This window comes from Silene latifolia, chromosome X (assembly GCF_048544455.1).
Source record: "Silene latifolia isolate original U9 population chromosome X, ASM4854445v1, whole genome shotgun sequence".
NCBI lineage: Eukaryota > Viridiplantae > Streptophyta > Magnoliopsida > Caryophyllales > Caryophyllaceae > Silene > Silene latifolia.
The window spans coordinates 190658006-190678433 of record NC_133537.1 but is presented as its reverse complement, the minus strand read 5'-3'; the positions used below and the strand labels follow the sequence as shown (position 1 = coordinate 190678433).

The following is a 20428-nucleotide window of genomic DNA, read 5'->3' as shown; positions in this document are numbered from 1 at the left end:
AGGGAATTCGGATTTGGAAAGAAGTCCTTATGGAAGTAATATTCCCTTTCCATATTCAAGGTAGGACATATCTAGGGTTCTCACCCTATAAATAGCAAAGGAAGGAAATCAAGAAGGGCATTCATTCACTCATCCATATATTCATTCAATATTATATTCAAGACAACCACATCACGGCATACCATTCACAAATATACACCATACGAGATTTTGCAGGCCTGATACCTAACGCTAGCAAGATTAGCATAAACAATATCATTGTAATCATCCTCCTATTCATATAGTGCAATACTTGGCAGGGTACCGTCCCTCCCGCGGTTGTTCCCACGTTGGGTTTTCTGCGTCACCAAAATCTTACGTGTCAATTTACATTGCGCACTTTACTTCCCTTTTACTTATTGACATATAAATCATCATACAATCAACCAATGAATATAGACTACATTGACTCTAAATCGACTTAGGTAAAAAAGACCTAAACAGTTTGGCGCCCACTGTGGGGCATTGTGGTCGTCAATCGTTGATATTCTGAATATACAATGGAAAAGCAAGTATCTGAAGCCATGTCAGGGAGCAGGCAGCCATCGCCACCACCATCGTCTACCCAAAGTCCAACATCGACAGTGGCCACGCAGGCTCTCGGACATGCCCCAAGAATCATACCGACAACAAAAGCCTCTCTACCTCCCATGACCCCTGTTGTCTAAGCCCTGACCAGATCAGACAAAGGAACATCAAGCTCAGGCGTCAGTCCGCCGCCCAGTCCCACAAAGATTCTGCTCGCCGGCGTGGAAAATCTTCAGAAAGCTATGGAAAACATGAGAGAAGATCAGAGGAGAGCAGATGCTAAGGTAAGAAGGAGAGACAGAGAGCTCTGGCATAAATTGATCTCCTGAAGCAGCAGTCCAACACTCCAGCAAACAAAACAGGTGATGGAATATTTCCTTTGGTAGATCTGATGCAAGGAGTGGCGGGCGCGTGAGATACCAAATTAAATAATTACAAGGTTGGATTTGGCTACGACACCATCAGATGGAAGGATAACCCCACGAGGGTTAGGATACCTCACGCTAGATAGCTGGCAGCCAGCCAGCTGCGTAGGGATAAAACAGGTGGCCTCCCCGTTAGTAGTCCTGCAAAGAATCGATCGGACACACAGTAGCAGATCCGAGTCAAACCAAAAAGTGAACGGCAGCAGGGACAATCGTTACCGCAACCCCCGGTCACCGGAGCTTATCGAACCTTCAAGAAACCGGATCAAGAGGAAATATGCGGACAAATGACAGAGGACCCCGTTCTCACCAATATAACTAATCAAAGAAGACTTGGAACTAAAGGAGATGCTAAGTAGGGTTCCAGGGCTACCACCCCGACTCGAGAAAGCGACTCTGAGACGCTTATGCCGACTCGCCATTCGTGGACACCATATCCGTCACAGCCATGCCAAAGGGGTTCACAAACCCAAATATGCCTCTCTTCGACGGCACAAAGAGACCCCTTTGATCATATCACCAAAGATAAACAAAAATGATGACGGTAATGACCATAGGACAAGTTAAGGAAGCTGCGCATGTGCAAAGGATTCGGTCCACCCTAACAGGACCAAAGACTTCGATGATTTGTAAGCCTGCGCAAAACAGTCGATATCTACAATTGCTTGAATTAGTAAACGCATTTACTCAACAGGTTCGCAAAGCAGCAAAAGCCACGAAGCATTTGCAGGGACCCATACGGAGAATCGTCCGAGGGCGGGAGAGAGCATTGGAGAATACAATACCGTTTAACAATGAGAAGGTAGCGATGCGAGAGTGTGATATCTCAACAGCGGTAGAAGCCTTCGAAGAGGCCTCCACCACGACACCGATCTATACAAGCAACGACTATGCATCCTTGCCATAGTTTCAAGCGATCACGAGAGAAAAAGCATTGCCGCGATCAGTGGAGGAAGATATCCTAGCAAGAGCCGACTTACGAGCACGCCAAGTATTTCTAGTACTTGGTGGAGAAATCGGAAGAAAGCAAACCACCAACAAGAAGGACGAGAGATACAGGCCATATGGGAGGGGAGTCAACAGAATCGAGGAAAACCAACTACTCCCCACCTTGGCGGAATATGGGTTCACTACAGGTATCGGAGGAATCTTGAAGGCACTTAGAGAGATGGGAGACGGAGTCGGTGGCATAACCCACCGGTGGGAGAGCAAGCCCGGAGAAAGGATAGCAAGAAGAAGTGCGAATTTCACCGTGATATTGGGCACAATCACGAGGACTGCTATACATTGAGAAGAGAGATCAAGCGCTGTCACGAACAAGGAAAGCCGAGCCACCTGTTACCACATGGGGGCAAGCGGCAGATAAGGTAGGCTCCGCCAAGCCGGCGGACCCACCCACATGCACTAAAATTATAAACGTGATAACAAAGCGGCTCAAACTTAAGCGGCCTGACATACTCAGCAGCTAAAAGGCATGCCACCGAGACCAAAGGAGACAGACCAGCCAATTCTTGCGAGAATATCTCACGGTGATCGCCAAATATGATCGGCTTAGATGAGGGAGATACATACGATGAAAGAGAACACCATGATGCACTTATTATCACCTTGTCAATGGCCAACCGCACGAAAGAAAGGTCTTGGTATACACAGAAGCTCGGTCAACTTAATCATCTTTGAAAACCATAGAAAACATGGGATTCAAATGAGAAGGATTTACTGAGAAGAAGACTATTCCGCTAGTAGGCTTGGGAGAAAAACAACCACTCGCTAGGTGAGATAGTAATCCCAACCTATGTGGGAGGAGTCAACAAGCAAGTCAGGTACCTGGTTATAGATGGCCCCTCTACTTAAAACGTCATCCTAGGAAGACCATGGTCGCACCCGGATGAAAGCGATCCCTTCAACATATCACCAGTGCATAAAGTTCCCCACCCCATGGGGAGTAGAAACGATAAGAGGAGATCAGGAGGAAGCTAGAGGCGGCTATATGAAGGCAGTCAAGGGCACTTCCAGCCCTCCCGCATAGCAATTATAGAAGCAGCCTATCCAGGACGAATACATCGAGCCCCCAGCAGAAGAGCTGGACCAGATTAACCTAGATAAGTTGCACCCAGAGAGAACCGTGCTCATTGGAGCAGGATGTACAGAGAGCTTACGACAGCAGCTAGTCAAATTCTTACAAGATAACATGGATTGCTTTTCATGATCACACGATGATATGGTAGGCATAGATCCATCCGTCATAACACACAAGCTTAGCGTGGACCCAAAGTGTAAACCCATCCAGCAGAGAAGGAAAAAGTTTGCAGCAGAGAGAAATAAGGTAATCAACCAGGAAGTAGACACTGCTTTGGCAAAGAAAGAAGATAAGAAAAGTGAAATACCCAGAATGGTTGTCTAATGTAGTGGTGGTGCCTAAAAAGAATGGGAAGTGGAGAGTATGTGTGGACTTCACTGATCTCAACAAAGCGTGTCCCAAAGATCCATTCCCGCTGCCTCATATTGATGAAATGGTAGACGCAACAAATGGAAACGAGATGCTAACATTTCGGACGCATGGAGTGGATACAATCGGATCAAGATGGATCCTGCAGATCGGAGAGAAGACAAAGATTTATGTCCGAGAGAGGAATATATTGCTACAAACGTCATGCCATTCGGCTAAAGAACGCAGCTCCACGTATCAAAGGTCAAGTTAACAACATGTTCAAAGAGCAAATAGGAAGAACCATGGAGGTGTACATTGATGACATGGTGGTGAAGTCGAAAAAGCCAAAGATCATATGCGGCATCTAGCGAAACATTCAAAGACCCTCGGGAATACAAGATGAAACTAAACCCATCTAAATGCACCTTCGGGGTATCTTATGGCAAGTTCTTGGGCTATATTGTGACTCAAAGAGGAATAGAAGCCAAGATCGAGCGGATCAAAGTCATCTTACTGACTAGAATCACCCGAGAAGCCTAAAGATGTTCAGAGATTAGCTGGAAAGGTAGCAGCCCCGGACAGGTTCATTTCAAGATCTTCAGACAAATGAAGACTATTTTACGACGTGCTAAGGAAAAGCCAGAAGTTTGAGTGGACCGCTGAACACGAGCAAGCCTTCAGAGACCTGAAGCACTATCTCAGCAGCCCGCCACTGCTGTCAAAACCAAAGCCAGGAGAACCATTATTCCTATACCTAGCCGTCACGAAGTAGCGTGAGTGCTTTGTCCTGGTCGAGAGCAAGAAAAGGAACAGGAAGCGATATACTACGTGAGCAAGTCTCTGCTGCCGGCAGAGACCAGGTACACATCCCTTGAAAAGTTAGTACTAGCATTGGTAGTAGCATCTCGCAAACTACATCCCTATTTTGAGTCACACATCATACATGTTGTGACAAACTACCCGCTAAAAGCTATCATGAGGAAGCCTGAACTGTCAGGAAGAATGTCTAAATGGTCAATACACCTCAGTGGATATGACATCCAATACGACCCTAGAACAAAGAATTAAATCACGAGCATCGCCGACTTCGTGTCGACTTGATCCGGCCATCCGAATCCGGCGATACCGAGATCCTCACTTTAGAAGGAAGTAAGCAGACAGAGGTCTGGCAGATGCATATCGACGGAGCCTCCAACCAAAGGGGGGCAGGTGTAGGATTAATTCTGCGATCACCACAGGGAGATCTGATAGCACAAGCTGTAAGATGTGAATTCAAGGCAACCAACAATGAAACGGAATACGAAGCCTTGATATTGGGAATGAAGCTAGCTCTGGAGCTAGGGGTCAGACACCTGCTCATATCCAGTGACTCTTTGTTAATAGTCAACCACGTGAATGATGAGTTTATAACCAGAGATTCGAAGATGATTGCATACCCGAAAGAAAGTAGCAAAGGAAGTAAAACAAAAATTCAAACTTGCAAGCTTAAACAGTTCCCAGAGACCGAACATGGAAGCAGACGCCCTAGCAACCCCGGGGGCAACATTCAAACCAACAGAGCTATCCAAAGATACCAATAGCACATATCTCGGAACCTTCTACCCGGATAGGCGATTTAAATAGACAGAGGTGAACTGGAGGATCCACAAAGCAAAAAGGAAATCCAAGCGATTCTGAAGAAGGTGAGAGCTCTCGGCCAAACAGGAGCGCTGACCAAAGTAGCCGACCAAACCAGACGATCGGCGCACACCTTACGAGATCGGCTGCGCCATAACAAGCTACCAGACGATAAGAAGGAAGTTAGAGCTTTTAAAATAAAGGCTTCCAGTTCATACTCATTGATGATACATTATACGAGAAAATCGCTAGCAGTCCCTACCTACGGTGCACCGGACAAGGAAGAAGCACGATCGTGTTGCATACTCTCCACAAAGGCGAATGTGGAAACCATGCGGGGGGCGAGTCCGCAAATAAAGCCCTCGAGACAGGGGATAATATTGGCCTACAATGAAGGCGGATGCGGCAGAGTACGCACGAAAATGTGACGCCCGCCAACGATCAACACCAATGATTCACCGGCCAGCGAACCTCTCGCACCCTATTATTTCTCCCTGGCCATTCATGGCATGGGGCATGGACATAGTAGGCCCTCTACCACGGGCCACGAAATGTAACCTGGATGCTAGCAATGACAGATTACTTCTCCAAGTGGATAGAGGCAGAAGCATTCACGGAAGTAAAGGACAAACAGGTCATCTCATTCATAAAACGAAACATCATCTGCAGATTTGGTATCCCATCAGAAATCATAAGTGACAATGGCTCACAATTCATCTCAAACGATACTAAAGGATACTCTGTACTGTGGAACATCACCTTAAAAAGTCAAGACCAGACTCCAAAGTCCAATGGACAAGTCAATCCAAAGAATAAAATCATTATGGACAATCGAGAAGGAGGTTACGGAGTTAGGAGGAAAGTGGGCGGATGAATTTGCCACTAGTATTGTGGTCGACAACAACACCAAAGATATAAATAGGCCAAACACCCTTGACCGGTGTTTGGCGCGGAAGCGGTCATTCCATCAGAAGTTCTAGTTCCCACTCACAGGTATGAAAATATGACGAGGGAATTGAATAATGCAGAGATGACCAGAAGCCTGGACACAATTGACGAGTTGCGATCAAGCGCAAAAATCCGTCTGGCTGCCTACAAACAATCAAGGGCCAGGAGTTATAACAAGAACGTAAAAATCGGCTCCTCAGGTAGGAGACCTGGTTCTCCGAGAAGTGTTCCAAAACACCAAGAATCGAAAAGCAAGCAAATTCGCCTACAAATGGGAAGGACCATACCAGGTAGAAGGAGTTGTTGGCCATGGTGCATACAGACTGATGACTATGGACGGTCAAATCATTCAACGCCCATGGAACATACTTCACCTGAAGAGATATTACTTCTAATAATAAGTAGACTCTGGTTTTCAGAATAATGTACTATGAGAAGCGAAATCATTTTTAAAGATAAAATAAAAAATAAAATTCCGTAGTAGGCATACCGCGCCACACTCTTATTTCTGGTGTCTTTAGTTGTTTTTTAACTTTAAATTACTATTGGATGGTGTGGTCCGCAGCGCGTCACGGGACCACAATTGCTCGTACCCCATGAGATGGCGGCAATTACTTCACACCATTCTGATAGATTTTTCGATTTTCAGGCTTCTCTAAGTACATCACTTTGAATTCTCGTATCTATGGTACTTTGAAAGGATGTCTAGCAGATCACAACGCCAACGCGGGTGACAAGGCACATGGCACTCCAACATGCCTAACCTACTTTCTCCACAAGGAGCACCCTCACCAAAGTGGATCAGGAACATACGAAAGGGAGCCTGGCTGACAGCTGAATACGCTTATCCAGCTACCCCTGATACCACCCCCTGAACGTAGCTCGCACTAATCGCACTTAATCAGGGCCCCAGCATGCATGCAAAAATGAACATGAAGCATAGGGATATCTGCGCTACCAGAATCCTGCAGCGTCTCCATTTGGTCCTAGAATGACGATAAACTTGCCTCAATGACGCCACCTGCTGGCATAAAACGAGACGAACACACCTTGCGTCATGAACAAGGTTAAGTAGTCCACAAATCTACGGCATCACGCCTAAATCAGCCCGGCCGACACGGCAGCTAGCTTGGTCTGGATCAGTCTTTTCAGGCTGGCCAGGCTGGTCTAAATTAGCCCCCTGGGTTGACACGGCCACTCCTCCTTACATTGCGGCATACGCCTAAATCAGCCATCACGCTGACACGGCAGCTAGCTGAGTCATAATGTTAGCCTCCTCAGGGTGACAAGACTCGCCTAAATCAGTCAAGCAGACTGACACGGCACAGACTTCCTAAAAACAGGGAGAATAAACAACAAACACACGATATGTAAACTAAAACCTTGCCAAACTATGACAAGGGGCATTTCAAAATATGGCCAAAATACGGCCCCAAGTTTAAACCGCCACCAAGGCGAGCAAGCACAAAAACAAGTTTAAAAACTTACAAAAGTCCGCCACCTCCGGCCGATCCAAAAAGTTTATCAAAACATAAAAACTTAATTGTCGGTCACATTAATGACCTCCACCTCTCGTACCTCCTCCGCCGTCTGCGACCACTCATTTCGTGTACTCGCACCGCCACATATCCTCGGCCGCCATAGCTCCCCGAGCTCCGTCGAGATCCTGGGGACATTCCAAAGATCATCCCCAATAGCCTCGCTCACCAACGCAGAGAATTCACCTCACCAACCTCGTGCATCGCACGCTCAAATTAGGTTGGGTGGGGTAAGGCATCTCCACCGCTTCTCCTCTTCCTCTATGGCCTGCTGGGTAGGAGCCTCCTCGAGTCCAGCACGCATTCCGCTGATCGATCTCCGGCTAGTACGGCACCTTGTCCACATTCCCAAAGCCTTCTGGGAAATGAGCAATGATGCCCCCACTAGTAGAAGCACGGGGGCCCGGCAGGAGGAGTAGGCGGATGGCGAGATAACGGATCGACCTCCGAGGGGCACGCGAGCGGACAGAACTAGAAACTGCGGGAGGAGTCTCGAAAAGAGGCGGCAGAGCACTCCTCTTGGAGGCGGAGGCCACATCGTGGCGGCGGAAGGTCTCTTTCTTTTAGCACTTTGGAGGATGAGTTCCAGTTGATCGACTTTTGAACCTCGCAAGCATACACAGTCTCGAGGCGGTAGAATGCTTAAAACATCGCAAAGACAACGGCCGCAAAAATGAAGTGGTTACGAAAATCTTACTGAAGACATGCTGTGGGCTGATTGAGGAGGATTGGAGGAGGAAGCGGTGAAAAACCGGGAAGCGGTCCGGAATTTTCTCTCAGACTCAGAAATACTGAATAGCTTGCTGCAAGCAGGGATCTTGGCACCGATACGGGTGAGGTCGCAGGGGCCTGCACGAAGACGATGAAGTAAGCTAGTAAGCAGCGAGATAAAACAAATCGGGTAGCGAAAGCTACTTACTCGAAGTCGAACCCATTTCTCGAAAATATAATCGGCGGGAGGTGGATGGAGTCCTTCCTCACATAGAAGAAGTCCTCGAACCATTTCTCATCGCGAGATTTTGACACATGTTTGAAGGGAGCCTCTCCACGGCCCCGGAAGGAGGATTGACCCCCCCCAGGGACCCGATGTTGTACATATTGGCGGATCGCCCCGAGTGACAGCTTTGCGATTCGACCCGGCGGCGGAGAATAGAGAAGAACTCTCCAAATGGCGGCAGAGATTTGTGCCATGGCGAAATTGTTGGTAAAAATGAAATCTTGGACGAGTTTAGGGAAAGGAAAACGAAGGCCATATCTAAACGGGTACAAGTAGAAGCAAACCCACCCCGACGGAGGGCGTCGCCTTTCTGTCCTGGTCAGTTCGAGACGGCGATCTCAACCCCATCACCAAGACCAAGCAAGTTCTTGATCGTCGGAATGTCGGCCGGAGTTAGGGCGGAGTCACAATCGTGTGGGTGTTTTAAAAGTCCCCGAGAAGGGAAAGTAGGGTCGAGATTACGGTCGGAGGGCGTCGAGGTTGATGAAGACTGTCGAGTTTTGCCCATAATGGAGAGAGAAAATGAAGATTAAAAGGAGGGAAGGAGATAGATTACCTGGTGATGAAGACGGGAAAGGGAACAGTGAAGCCGATGAAGATTAAAGGGAAGAAGATTGAAAGTTTGAGAGAAGAGAGTTTTTTGAAATGATTTGGAGTGATTAATGAGAGTGGAAGAGAGATGTTGGGGTTATAAAGAGGAGAGAGGGAGTTGGGTGCGGAGAAAGAGGAGAAAGGCGGCTTGCATGGGAAGGAGTAAAAAGGCGGCGTAGGGTTTTAAACATTTAGTTACGTAAATTCCTTGTTCGATACTAGAAAGCGTACTTCACAAGAAATTTGGGGCAAACTGTTTGGGCTAAAAATAGCGTAATAAAGAAAGCCCACTTAGTAAAATAAATATTATAAAGAAGAGGGAAAGAGGAAGGGAGCCCGCGGTCAGGAAAAGGGGAGATGGGCTTGAGAAGGATCAAGAGCCCACCGTGGGAGGTGCCCGCGTTAAGGAAAAGGGTGTCAGGGAGAAGTTAGGGAGATCGGGGAGAATTGGTAAGGGAATTCGGATTTGAAAAGAAGTCCTTATGGAAGTAATATTCCCTTTCCATATTCAAGGTAGGACATATCTAGGGTTCTCACCCTTTAAATAGCAAAGGAAGGAAATCAAGAAGGGCATTCATTCACTCATCCATATATTCATTCAAGATTATATTCAAGACAACCACATCACGGCATACCATTCACAAATATACACCATACGAGATCTTGCAGGCCTGATACCTAACGCTAGCAAGATTAGCATAAACATTATCATTGTAATCATCCTCCTATTCATATAGTGCAATACTTGGCAGGGTACCGTCCCTCCCGCGGTTGTTCCCACATTGGGTTTTCCGCGTCACCAAAATCTTACGTGTCAATTTACATTGCGCACTTTATTTCCCGTTTACTTATTGACATATAAATCATCATACAATCAACCACCGAATATAGACTACATTGACCCTAAATCGACTTAGGTAAAAAAGACCTAAACAGATGCCGATAAACTCTCAAGTGATGCAAGGGTGAAGAATCTTCAAGTCCAACTTGGCCAAATTTCGCAAGAAATTGCCAAGAGCAACCAAAATAACTCTACTTCAATCCCTTCTACCACATTCCCTCCATGTTAGAATGCAAGTGCCATGACCTTGAGAAAGAGGGGAACCTTAGAATCTCCCCCAAAGAAAAAGAGAAAGGCAAAGTCAAATGAGAGAGTGATTGACGTTGAAGAACAAGAAAAAGAAGAATAGCTTGTTATTGAGAAAGGGAAAAAGTCATCATCCAAAGCTAGTGGAAAAGAGTTGAAAAGTCCATTGATCATGGGCAAAGGAGAGAAAGAAAGAAACAACACCAATGATCATGTTGAAGAGATCGTGAGAGAACATGTCGTGGAGGTACCTTTTCCTCATGCTCTCACAAATTCTAAGAGGTTTGAAAGGGATGAGGATCTCTATGAAACCTTTAGGAAGTGTGAAGTAAACATTCCCCTACTCAATCTTTTACAAGGTGTCCTGAGGTATGCAAAGTTTCTCAGGGAACTTTGTACGCCTAGGAAAAACATAAGGAAGGGAACACAAAAAGTAAGGGTAAGTGAACATGTCTCCGCCTACTCCGTGGCAGAAGCAAATGAAATTATAGAGAGGTTAGCCGCAAGCACAAGGAGCTATAGGAGAGGGGGTCGAGGGTCTAAGACTCTCAACTCAATTGAAACACCCTCTCTTTCCAACCAAAAACTTGAGAAGATCGTGGATGATCTAACCAAAATGGTAGCTCAATTTATGGGGAACAATCAAGGTGTAGGTGGAGCACAAGGATCCAATGCGGAGTGCAATTTTTGTCAAGGTCCACACCCGTTGGAGTCTTGTCCCATCATGCAAGAACAAGGGATAGGCCATGAGAATGTGAGTGCAATGGGTCATGGCCAATATAACTCTAGGAACCCCACCGGGGGTGGGTATTACAAATATGATCCAAATGGCAACACTTACAACATCGGCTCTAGAGACAATCCAAACTTTTCTTGGGGAGGAGATACTTCAAAGAGTTTCCAAAATGGGCAATTCAACCATTTAAGAAACCAACATTCTCAAGGCCTAAACCCGAAATACCAAAGAAACCAAAATTCTCAACAAGGGAAGGTGGAGGGGTCTTTCCAATTTGGGAATCAAGGAAACCAAGGTCCTCAAGGAAACAACAAAAAAATTTCAACAAGGAGGTTTCCAAGGGGATGACGGATTATCCACCAAGGAAATGTTGAAGATTCTTGTTAAAGGACAAGCCGAAGCAACAAGAAGGTCTGACAAAATGGATGCCGATAAACTCCCAAGTGATGCAAGGGTGAAGAATCTTCAAATCCAACTTGGCCAAATTTCGCAAGAAATTGCCAAGAGAAACCAAAAGAACTCTACTTCAATCCCTCCTACCACATTCGCTCCAAGGTAGAATGCAAGTGCCATGACCTTGAGAAAGAGGAGAACCTTAGAATCTCCCCCAAAGAAAAAGAGAAAGGCAAAGTCAAATGAGAGGGTGATTGACATTGAAAAATAAGAAGAAGAAAAAGAGCTTGTTATTGAGAAAGGGAAAAAGTCATCATCTAAAGCTAGTGGATAATAATTTAAAAGTCCATTGAGCATGGGCAAAGGAGAGAAAGAAAGCAACACCACCCATGATCATGTTCAAGAGATCGTGAGAGAACATGTCGTGGATGTACCCTTTCCTCATGCTCTCACATATTATAAGAGGTTTGAAAGGGATGAGTATCTCTATGAAACCTTTAGGAAGTGTGAAGTACACATTCCCTACTCAATATTTTAAAAGGTGTCCCGAGGTATGCAAAGTTTCTCAAGGAAAACACAAGGAAGGGAACACAAAAGGTAAGGGTAAGTGAACATCTCTCCGCCTACTCCGTGGCAGAAGCAAATGAAATTATAGAGAGGTTAGCCACAACCACAAGGAGCTATAGGAGAGGGGGCCGAGGGTCTTAGACTCTCAACTCAATTGAAACACCCTCTCCTTCCAACCAAAAACTTGAGAAGACCGTGGATGATCTAACCAAAATGGTAGCTCAATTTATGGGGAACAATGAAGGTGTAGGTGGAGCACAAGGATCCAGTGCGGAGTGCAATTTTTGTCAAGGTCCACACCCGGTAGAGTCTTGTCCCATCATGCAAGAACAAGGATAGGCCATGAAAATGTGAGTGCAATGGGTCATGGCCAATATAACTCTAGGAACCCCACCGGGGGTGGGTATTACAAATATGATCCAAATGGCAACACTTATAACATCGGCTCTAGAGACAATCCAAACTTTTCTTGGGGAGGAGATACTTCAAAGAGTTTCCAAAATGGGCAATTGAACCATTTAAGAAACCAACATTCTCAAGGGCCAAACCCAAATTACCAAAGAAACCAAAATTCTCAACAAGGGAAGATGGGGGGGAGGGGGGTCTTTCCAATTTGGGAATCAAGAAAACCAAGGTCCTCAAGGAAACAACAAAAAAATTTCAACGAAGTTCCCAAGGGGATGACGAATTATCCACCAAGGAAATTTTGAAGATTCTTGTTAAAGGGCAACCCGAGGCAACAAAAAGGTTTGACAAAATGGATGCCGATAAACTCTCAAGTGATGCAAGGGTGAAGAATCTTCAAATCCAACTTTGCCAAATTTCGCAAGAAATTGCCAAGAGAAACCAAACGAACTCTACTTCAATCCCTCCTACCACATTCGCTCCAAGGTAGAATGCAAGTGCCATGACCTTGAGAAAGAGGAGAACCTTAGAATCTCCCCAAAGAAAAAGAGAAAGGCAAAGTCAAATGAGAGGGTGATTGACATTGAAAAATAAGAAGAAGAAGAGCTTGTTATTGAGAAAGGGAAAAAGTCATCATCCTAAGTTAGTGGAGAATAATTTAAAAGTCCATTGAGCAGGGGCAAAGGAGAGAAAGAAAGCAACACCACCAATGATCATGTTCAAGAGATCGTGAGAGAACATGTCGTGGAGGTACCCTTTCCTCATGCTCTCAGACATTCTAAGAGGTTTGAAAGGGATGGGGATCTCTATGAAACCTTCAGGAAGTGTGAAGTATACATTCCCTACTCAATATTTTAAAAGGTGTCCCGAGGTATGCAAAGTTTCTCAAGGAAAACACAAGGAAGGGAACACAAAAATTAAGGGTAAGTGAACATCTCTCCGCCTACTTCGTGGCAGAAGCAAATGAAATTATAGAGAGGTTAGCCACAAGCACAAGGAGCTATAGGAGAGGGGGCCGAGGGTCTTAGACTCTCAACTGAATTGAAATACCCTCTCCTTCCAACCAAAAACTTGAGAAGACCGTGGATGATCTAACCAAAATGGTAGCTCAATTTATGGGGAACAATGAAGGTATAGGTGGAGCACAAGGATCCAGTGCGGAGTGCAATTTTTGTCAAGGTCCACACCCGGTGGAGTCTTGTCCCATCATGCAAGAACAAGGATTGGCCATGAGAATGTGAGTGCAATGGGTCATGGCCAATATAACTCTAGGAACCCCACCGGGGGTGGGTATTACAAATATGATCCAAATGGCAACACTTATAACATCGGCTCTAGAGACAATCCAAACTTTTCTTGGGGAGGAGATACTTCAAAGAGTTTCCAAAATGGGCAATTAAACCATTTAAGAAACCAACATTCTCAAGGGCCAAACCCGAATTACCAAAGAAACCAAAATTCTCAACAAGGGAAGATGGGGGGGCGGGGGTCTTTCCAATTTGGGAATCAAGAAAACCAAGGTCCTCAAGGAAACAACAAAAAAATTTCAACGAGGTTCCCAAGGAGATGACGAATTATCCACCAAGGAAATGTTGAAGATTCTTGTTAAAGGGCAAGCCGAAGCAACAAGAAGGTTTGACAAAATGGATGCCGATAAACTCTCAAGTGATGCAAGGGTGAAGAATCTTCAAATCCAACTTTGCCAAATTTCGCAAGAAATTGCCAAGAGCAACCAAAAGAACTCTACTTCAATCCCTTCTACCACATTCCCCCCAAGGTAGAATGCAAGTGCCATGACCTTGAGAAAGAGGAGAACCTTAGAATCTCCCCCAAAGAAAAAGAGAAAGGCAAAGTCAAATGAGAGGGTGATTGACATTGAAGAACAAGAAGAAGAAGAGCTTGTTATTGAGAAAGGGAAAAATTCATCATCCAAAGCTAGTGGAGAAGAATTGAAAAGTCCATTGAGCATGGACAAAGGAGAGAAAGAAAGGAACAACACCAATGATCATGTTGAAGAGATCGTGAGAGAACATGTCGTAGAGGTATCTTTTCCTCATGCTCTCACACATTCTAAGAGGTTTGAAAGGGATGAGGATATCTATGAAACCTTTAGGAATTGTGAAGTAAACATTCCCCTACTCAATCTTTTAAAAGGTGTCCCGAGGTATGCAAAGTTTCTCAAGGAACTTTGTACGCCTAGGAGAAACACAAGGAAGGGAACCCAAAAAATAAGGGTAAGTGAACATGTCTCCGCCATATTTAAAAAATCATTTCCCAAAAAGTGTGGCGATCCGGGGATGTTCACTATACCATACTCAATTGGGGAGAAGAGTTTCATCCCTGCTATGTTAGATCTAGGTGCATCAATCAATGTCATGCCCTATACACTCTATGAGACCTTGGGACTTCCACCTTTGAACAAAACTGACGTAGTGATCCAACTTGTGGATCGCTCAAATATTTACCCAAAAGGAATAGTGGAGGATGTGTTGGTAGAGGTGGACCATTTAACTTTCCCGGCCGACTTCTATGTCCTTGATAGGGCCACTCTATAACACCCCTGATTTTCGGCTAAATTAAAACTAACTTTTACATATAAAACTCGCCTAAATACAGAGATATTATAATTAATATACAAAGTCTCTTTTTACAAATGTTTAAAATAAAATATACAAAGATAAAAAATGAAATAAAACTTTCTCATAGTCTTTAATAAAAATCTTGACTCGAAATCAAATCCATTTAAACAGCAGCGGAAGTCACCTGAAAATAAGATAAGAAGACAAAAAGGAACTACCCCCATGACGAGTAGCCCAGAAGGGAGAAAACACGTCAGCCGGAAAGCTGAGTAACAGAAATTACCTCAATATAAGCAGCGTAATTTTGGTCATGGCGTGGAAACACAGACATGTAAAAATAAAAATAAACACAGAGAATAATAAAAACACTCCCCGGATAACTAATCCCAAACTCAAGCTTACTCCATATTACTACACTCTCTAATTCCAATAATTAACTCAATCTCAACTCATTACTCCATCTCACTGATTACTCCGTCTCATAGTATAATAACAAAATATCGTATTCTCATCGTCGACCCTAAGACCAGGACAAGGGGTGAGTGAACTGGCGGAATAAAACCGCGAAACAATATTTCTATTATTAGTGTAAATATGTAAATATTTAGATGATATATTTCGTATTATATATATGAAGCTTTGCTAATCACCCTAATTAGGGTATTACACATTAACATGGTATCAGCTGGGCTACGATAAAAACCCTAGACGATCACCTCCTTGCTTCGGCATTTCTCTTCTTCCCGGCTGTATTCTCCCCACAGTCCGAATACCCATCTCGATGGGCGACAAACACGACACCCAATCATCATCATCCTCACCCAAGCCTCCTCTTCATCCCGTCTACACCGTCTCCAATATTCAACACAAGATCCGTGTTCTCGACGGAACCAAGGTCACATATGCGTCATGGGTTCGCCTATTCACGCTTCACACCAAGACATACAAAGTTCTTTCTCATATCGACGGTACTGCTCCACCCGAGCCTACTGCCGACAACTATATTGATTGGTGTGAAATTGATGCTCACGTCCTCCAATGGATCTATGGAACGATGAGTGATGACCTTCTTCCCCGAGTCCTTGAAGACGAGTCCACGGCGTATGAGGCATGGCAACGTGTATCTGCGATTTTTCTTAGCAACAAGGGGGCGCGCGCCGCTGCTTTGGAGAACAAGTTTAACAATCTTAAACTCGCAAATTTACCCTCCTTTGATGCGTATTGCCAGAAGTTGAAGGATCTTGCTGGCCAATTGAAAGATGTAGGTGCGGCTGTAAGCGATCAGCGGCTCGTCTTGCAACTCGTCTGAGGCCTACCATCATCCTACGACACCGTCGCATCCTTCATCAATCAATCTCTACCTACTTTCGAGACGGCCAGAAGTATGTTGGAGTTGGAATTACACCGGCAAACTGCTCGTGAAGACTCCTCTGCCTCCGAGGCCTTAGTCACCTCGAACTCTCCATCTACTGATTCGTCGGGATGGAGTAATAAACCAAAACCGTCAAAACAGCCGCCTCGCAACTCTAATTATCGAGGTAATAATTATGATCCCAATTTTAATGCTAATAATTATAATCGTCGCCGTGACAATCGCAGCAATAACAATGTAAAACCACGGACTCCTACGCCGACTGCCCCTACTTCGCCTAATTCTATCGCGGCATGGCCACCTGCTGCTGGTCCTTGGCCGTACCCTTGGACCCCTCCGCCATGTGCCTATCCCACATATCCAGGGTGGTCATAGCCTTGGCAAATGTGGGGTTCACCGCGTCAAAGGCCTGCTGGTCGTGGCTCTTATGCACAGGCGAATGTCGCTGAAACAGAGACTCCACAACTCACTGATATTGGACAGGCTTTCCAAGCAATGGGTTTGCAGCAGCCGACTGATGGCCCTTGGTTTATGGACACTGGTGCCTCGTCCCATCTTACGTCTGATGCAGGTACACTGATTTCTCCTTCTAGTTCTAGCAATATTCGTTCTATTTTAGTTTGCAATGGTCATAGTATTCCAGTTCGTGCTTCGGGTGCCTCGACCTTACCTGCCAAAGACCGCACTTTATTCCTTACCAATGTCCTATATACACCCCATATAATAAAGAATTTAATTTCTGTCCGACAGTTTACGAAAGATAACAATGTATCGGTTGAGTTTGACCCGTTTGGTTTTTCTGTGAAGGACCTTCAGAATGGGACTACGATCATGAGGAGTGACAGTACTGGCGAGCTTTACCCCGTATCTTCTGAGTCCAAGTCTTCCTCACTTGCCCACGGTTATAGCTTTCTCACCCATTCCAGTGATGTTTGGCACAGCCGTCTTGGTCATCCCGGGTCAAACATTCTTCGTCTTCTTAGGAGTCAGTCTTTTATTAATTGCAATAAAGCGTCGGATAATAGTCTCTGTCATTCCTGTCAAATAAGTAAAACCAAACGATTGCCATTTAATGATTCTACTTCTGTCACTCTTGCTCCTTTTGATATTATTCATGCCGATTTGTGGACAAGCCCAGTTTTGAGTAAGAGTAATTATAAATATTATCTTGTGCTTATTGATAATTTTACGCAATTTTTTTGGGTCTACCCTTTATCTGCTAAGTCCGAGGTTTTTAAAAAATTCACACAGTTCGCGTCCTATGTTCGCACTCAATTTCAATGCTCCATAAAACAATTCCAATGCGATTTGGGTCGAGAATTTGACAATAACTCGTTCAAAGCTTTTGCTCGCCAAAATGGTCTCTTGTTCCGTTTTTCATGCCCACAAACTTCCCCTCAAATTGGTAAAGCTGAGCGTATGATTCGTCGTCTAAATTAAATTGTCCTCGCTCTTCTTTATCACGCCTCTGTCCCTCCGTCCTACTGGGTCGATGCCCTTCACGCTGATGTCCACCTTCATAATATCCTTCCCACACACACTCTCAACTTCCGTTCACCTACTTCCGCTCTTTTCGCTAAGGACCCGTCCTATGACCACCTTCGTGTGTTTGGTTGCGCTTGTTACCCAAACTTGTATGCCCAACGTCCACACAAATTAGATCCGTTAGGTGCATTTTTTCTTAGATACCCTCCCCAACATCGCGGGTATCGATGTCTTGACTTACATACGGGTAAGCTATACATTTCGCGCCATGTCACTTTTTGATGAATCCAAGTTCCCGTTTGCAGAGGTCCCTCGTGATAAACCCGACTCCTACTCCTTCTTAGACCACCCCCTCAACCAGTTCCTTTACGACTCCTTTACCACCACTTCCCCTGTCCCTACACCGACCCCCACACCTGCTGCCCAGCCTACCCACACGCATCCCCATACCCCTGACCATAATTCCCACTCGCCTCCTACCACGCCTGCCCATCCTTCCCCTGCTTCCCCTGCCCACACCACTCCTCCATCAACCCCGCCTATCACACACTCCCCATCATCTCCACCTCCACCCCCACCCCCCCCCCCCTCCACCGCCACCTCCACTACCACCGAAACCCACACATTCCATGACAACCCGGGGTATGAATGGCATATTCAAGCCAAACGTGCCTAAGTCTGCTCAACTCGCCCATCCTCCCACACCAAACCCGTCCATTTCCCCTCTTCCTAAATCACCTCATGAGGCACTTCGGGACCCGAACTGGACTGTGGCTATGTAGGACGAGTTTTGCGCATTTAAGGAAAATCATACATGGGACTTAGTCCCTCGGCCTGACAATACAAATGTGATACGGTGCTTATGGTTATTTCGGCATAAATTTCACAGTGATGGCTCTTTACAGCGGTACAAAGCCCGACTTGTAGTAAACGGTAAATCTCAACAGGTTGGCGTTGATTGTGATGAAACTTTTAGTCCTGTTGTTAAACCGACCACAATTCATACCGTTCTTAGCATTGCCGTGACCCGCTCTTGGCCCATTCACCAACTTGACGTTAAAAATGCATTCTTACACGGTGATTTGGCCGAAACTGTGTATATGCACCAGCCCCCGGGATTCGTTGATAAATCAGCTCCATCGCATGTTTGTCGCTTGCGTAAGTTATTATACGGTCTTAAGCAAGCCCCTCGTGCCTGGTTTCAACGGTTCGCGACTTTTGTTATTTCACAGGATTTTAAAAATAGTGTATGTGACACTTCACTATTTATATATCGTTCTGGGCTGACGCTGCTTATATCTTATTGTATGTGGACGACATTATTCTCACTGCATCTAACACGGCCCTGTCGCAGCGTATTATTGCTTCTTTGTCGCAGGAATTTTCTATGACTGATTTGGGGGTCCTTAACCATTTTTTGGGTATCACGGTTACACGCACCCGTAATGGTTTGTTTCTGACGCAGGAAAAATATGCTGAAAGCATTCTTAGCCGCGCCTCTATGACTTCGTGTAACCCTACTACTACGCCTGTCGATGTTGGCTCTAAACTCGACGCCACTGCCGGTCCTAGAATTTCTGACCCATCTCTTTATCGCAGTTTGGCTGGCGCCTTACAATACTTGACTATTACTCGGCCTGATATTGCCTATGCTGTTCATCAAGTGTGTTTATTTATGCATGCCCCGCGTGAGCCGCATCTTCATTTCCTCAAACGCTTGCTCCGATATGTGAAAGGTACACTTGCTTATGGTCTCACTATTTCCAAGTCTAAATCTTTGTCTATTACAGCATATTCTGATGCTGATTGGAGTGGGTGTCCCAATTCCCGTCGATCGACATCTAGCTATTGTGTCTTTTTGGGAGACAATATTGTTTCATGGTCCTCTAAAGGACAACCGACTGTCTCTCGGTCCAGTGCAGAGGCCGAGTATCGTGGTGTTGCTAATGCCGTTGCTGAGACTAGTTAGCTACAAAATTTATTGTGTGAACTTCATGTTCCTATCTTGCGTGCTACTCTAGTCTACTGTGACAATGTTTCCGCTGTTTATTTGGCTGGCAACCCTGTTCAACATCAACGCACTAAGCACATTGAAATTGATATACATTTTGTGCGTGAGAAAGTTCAAGTTGGTTCTGTTCGTGTCGTTCATGTCCCGTCTGAACATCAATATGCCGATATTTTTACAAAAGGACTTCCCCGATATCTCTTTACTCGGTTTCGATCCAGCTTGAGCGTCCACCCTCCTCCCGCTCCAACTGTGGGGGCGTATTAGTGTAAATATGTAAATATTTAGATGATATATTCCGTATTATATTTAGCCTTGTAATTAGGTAACAGAATATTGTATATTGCCTAGTATATATATGAAGCTTTGCTAATCACCCTAATTAGGGGATTACACATTAACATCTATCTCAATATCAATTCCAATCTCATAATATAACTCAATAGTCAGGGTCACTCTGGACCGTAAACACAATATGGCACAACGGCCTCATAACTCAATACCGGTAACCAATCTCAATTTCAATATTAATATCGTCAGAGGTTCAATAATGAACCGTGCTCAACACTTAGGGTAATACTCTAAGCTACTCACCCACGAGTCTAGTTCAAAACAATCGACAAATCAAACACAATATATACATCCAAGACGTCAAACTCAATATAAAATATCACACGGATAC

At 45.1% G+C, this 20428-nt stretch overlaps 2 protein-coding genes across 2 annotated transcripts; both read left to right on the top strand.

Annotated features, from left to right (window-relative positions):
• The first annotated feature begins 15662 nt into the window (after positions 1 to 15662).
• Positions 15663 to 16190, top strand: LOC141618989 (uncharacterized). Its single transcript, XM_074436035.1, has one exon. It carries the CDS (start codon positions 15663 to 15665, stop codon positions 16188 to 16190), a length of 528 nt encoding a protein of 175 aa, XP_074292136.1.
• A 447-nt stretch (positions 16191 to 16637) lies between these two features.
• Positions 16638 to 19707, top strand: LOC141618988 (uncharacterized). The gene is made up of 3 exons (XM_074436034.1): positions 16638 to 17483; positions 18644 to 18883; positions 19204 to 19707. The coding sequence occupies exons 1-3, from the start codon at positions 16638 to 16640 to the stop codon at positions 19705 to 19707; spliced, it is 1590 nt and encodes a 529-aa protein (XP_074292135.1).
• Positions 19708 to 20428: the final 721 nt, after the last annotated feature.

Coding starts and splice junctions, on each gene's coding strand:
- LOC141618988 (XM_074436034.1), top strand. CDS start 16,638: ATGTGGGGTTCACCGCGTCAAAGGCCTGCTGGTCGTGGCTCTTATGCA. Junction 17,484..18,643: donor CTTTATCTGCTAAGTCCGAG/GTTTTTAAAAAA, acceptor GGCTCTTTACAG/CGGTACAAAGCCCGACTTGT. Junction 18,884..19,203: donor ATAAATCAGCTCCATCGCAT/GTTTGTCGCTTG, acceptor TTTCTGACGCAG/GAAAAATATGCTGAAAGCAT.
- LOC141618989 (XM_074436035.1), top strand. CDS start 15,663: ATGGGCGACAAACACGACACCCAATCATCATCATCCTCACCCAAGCCT.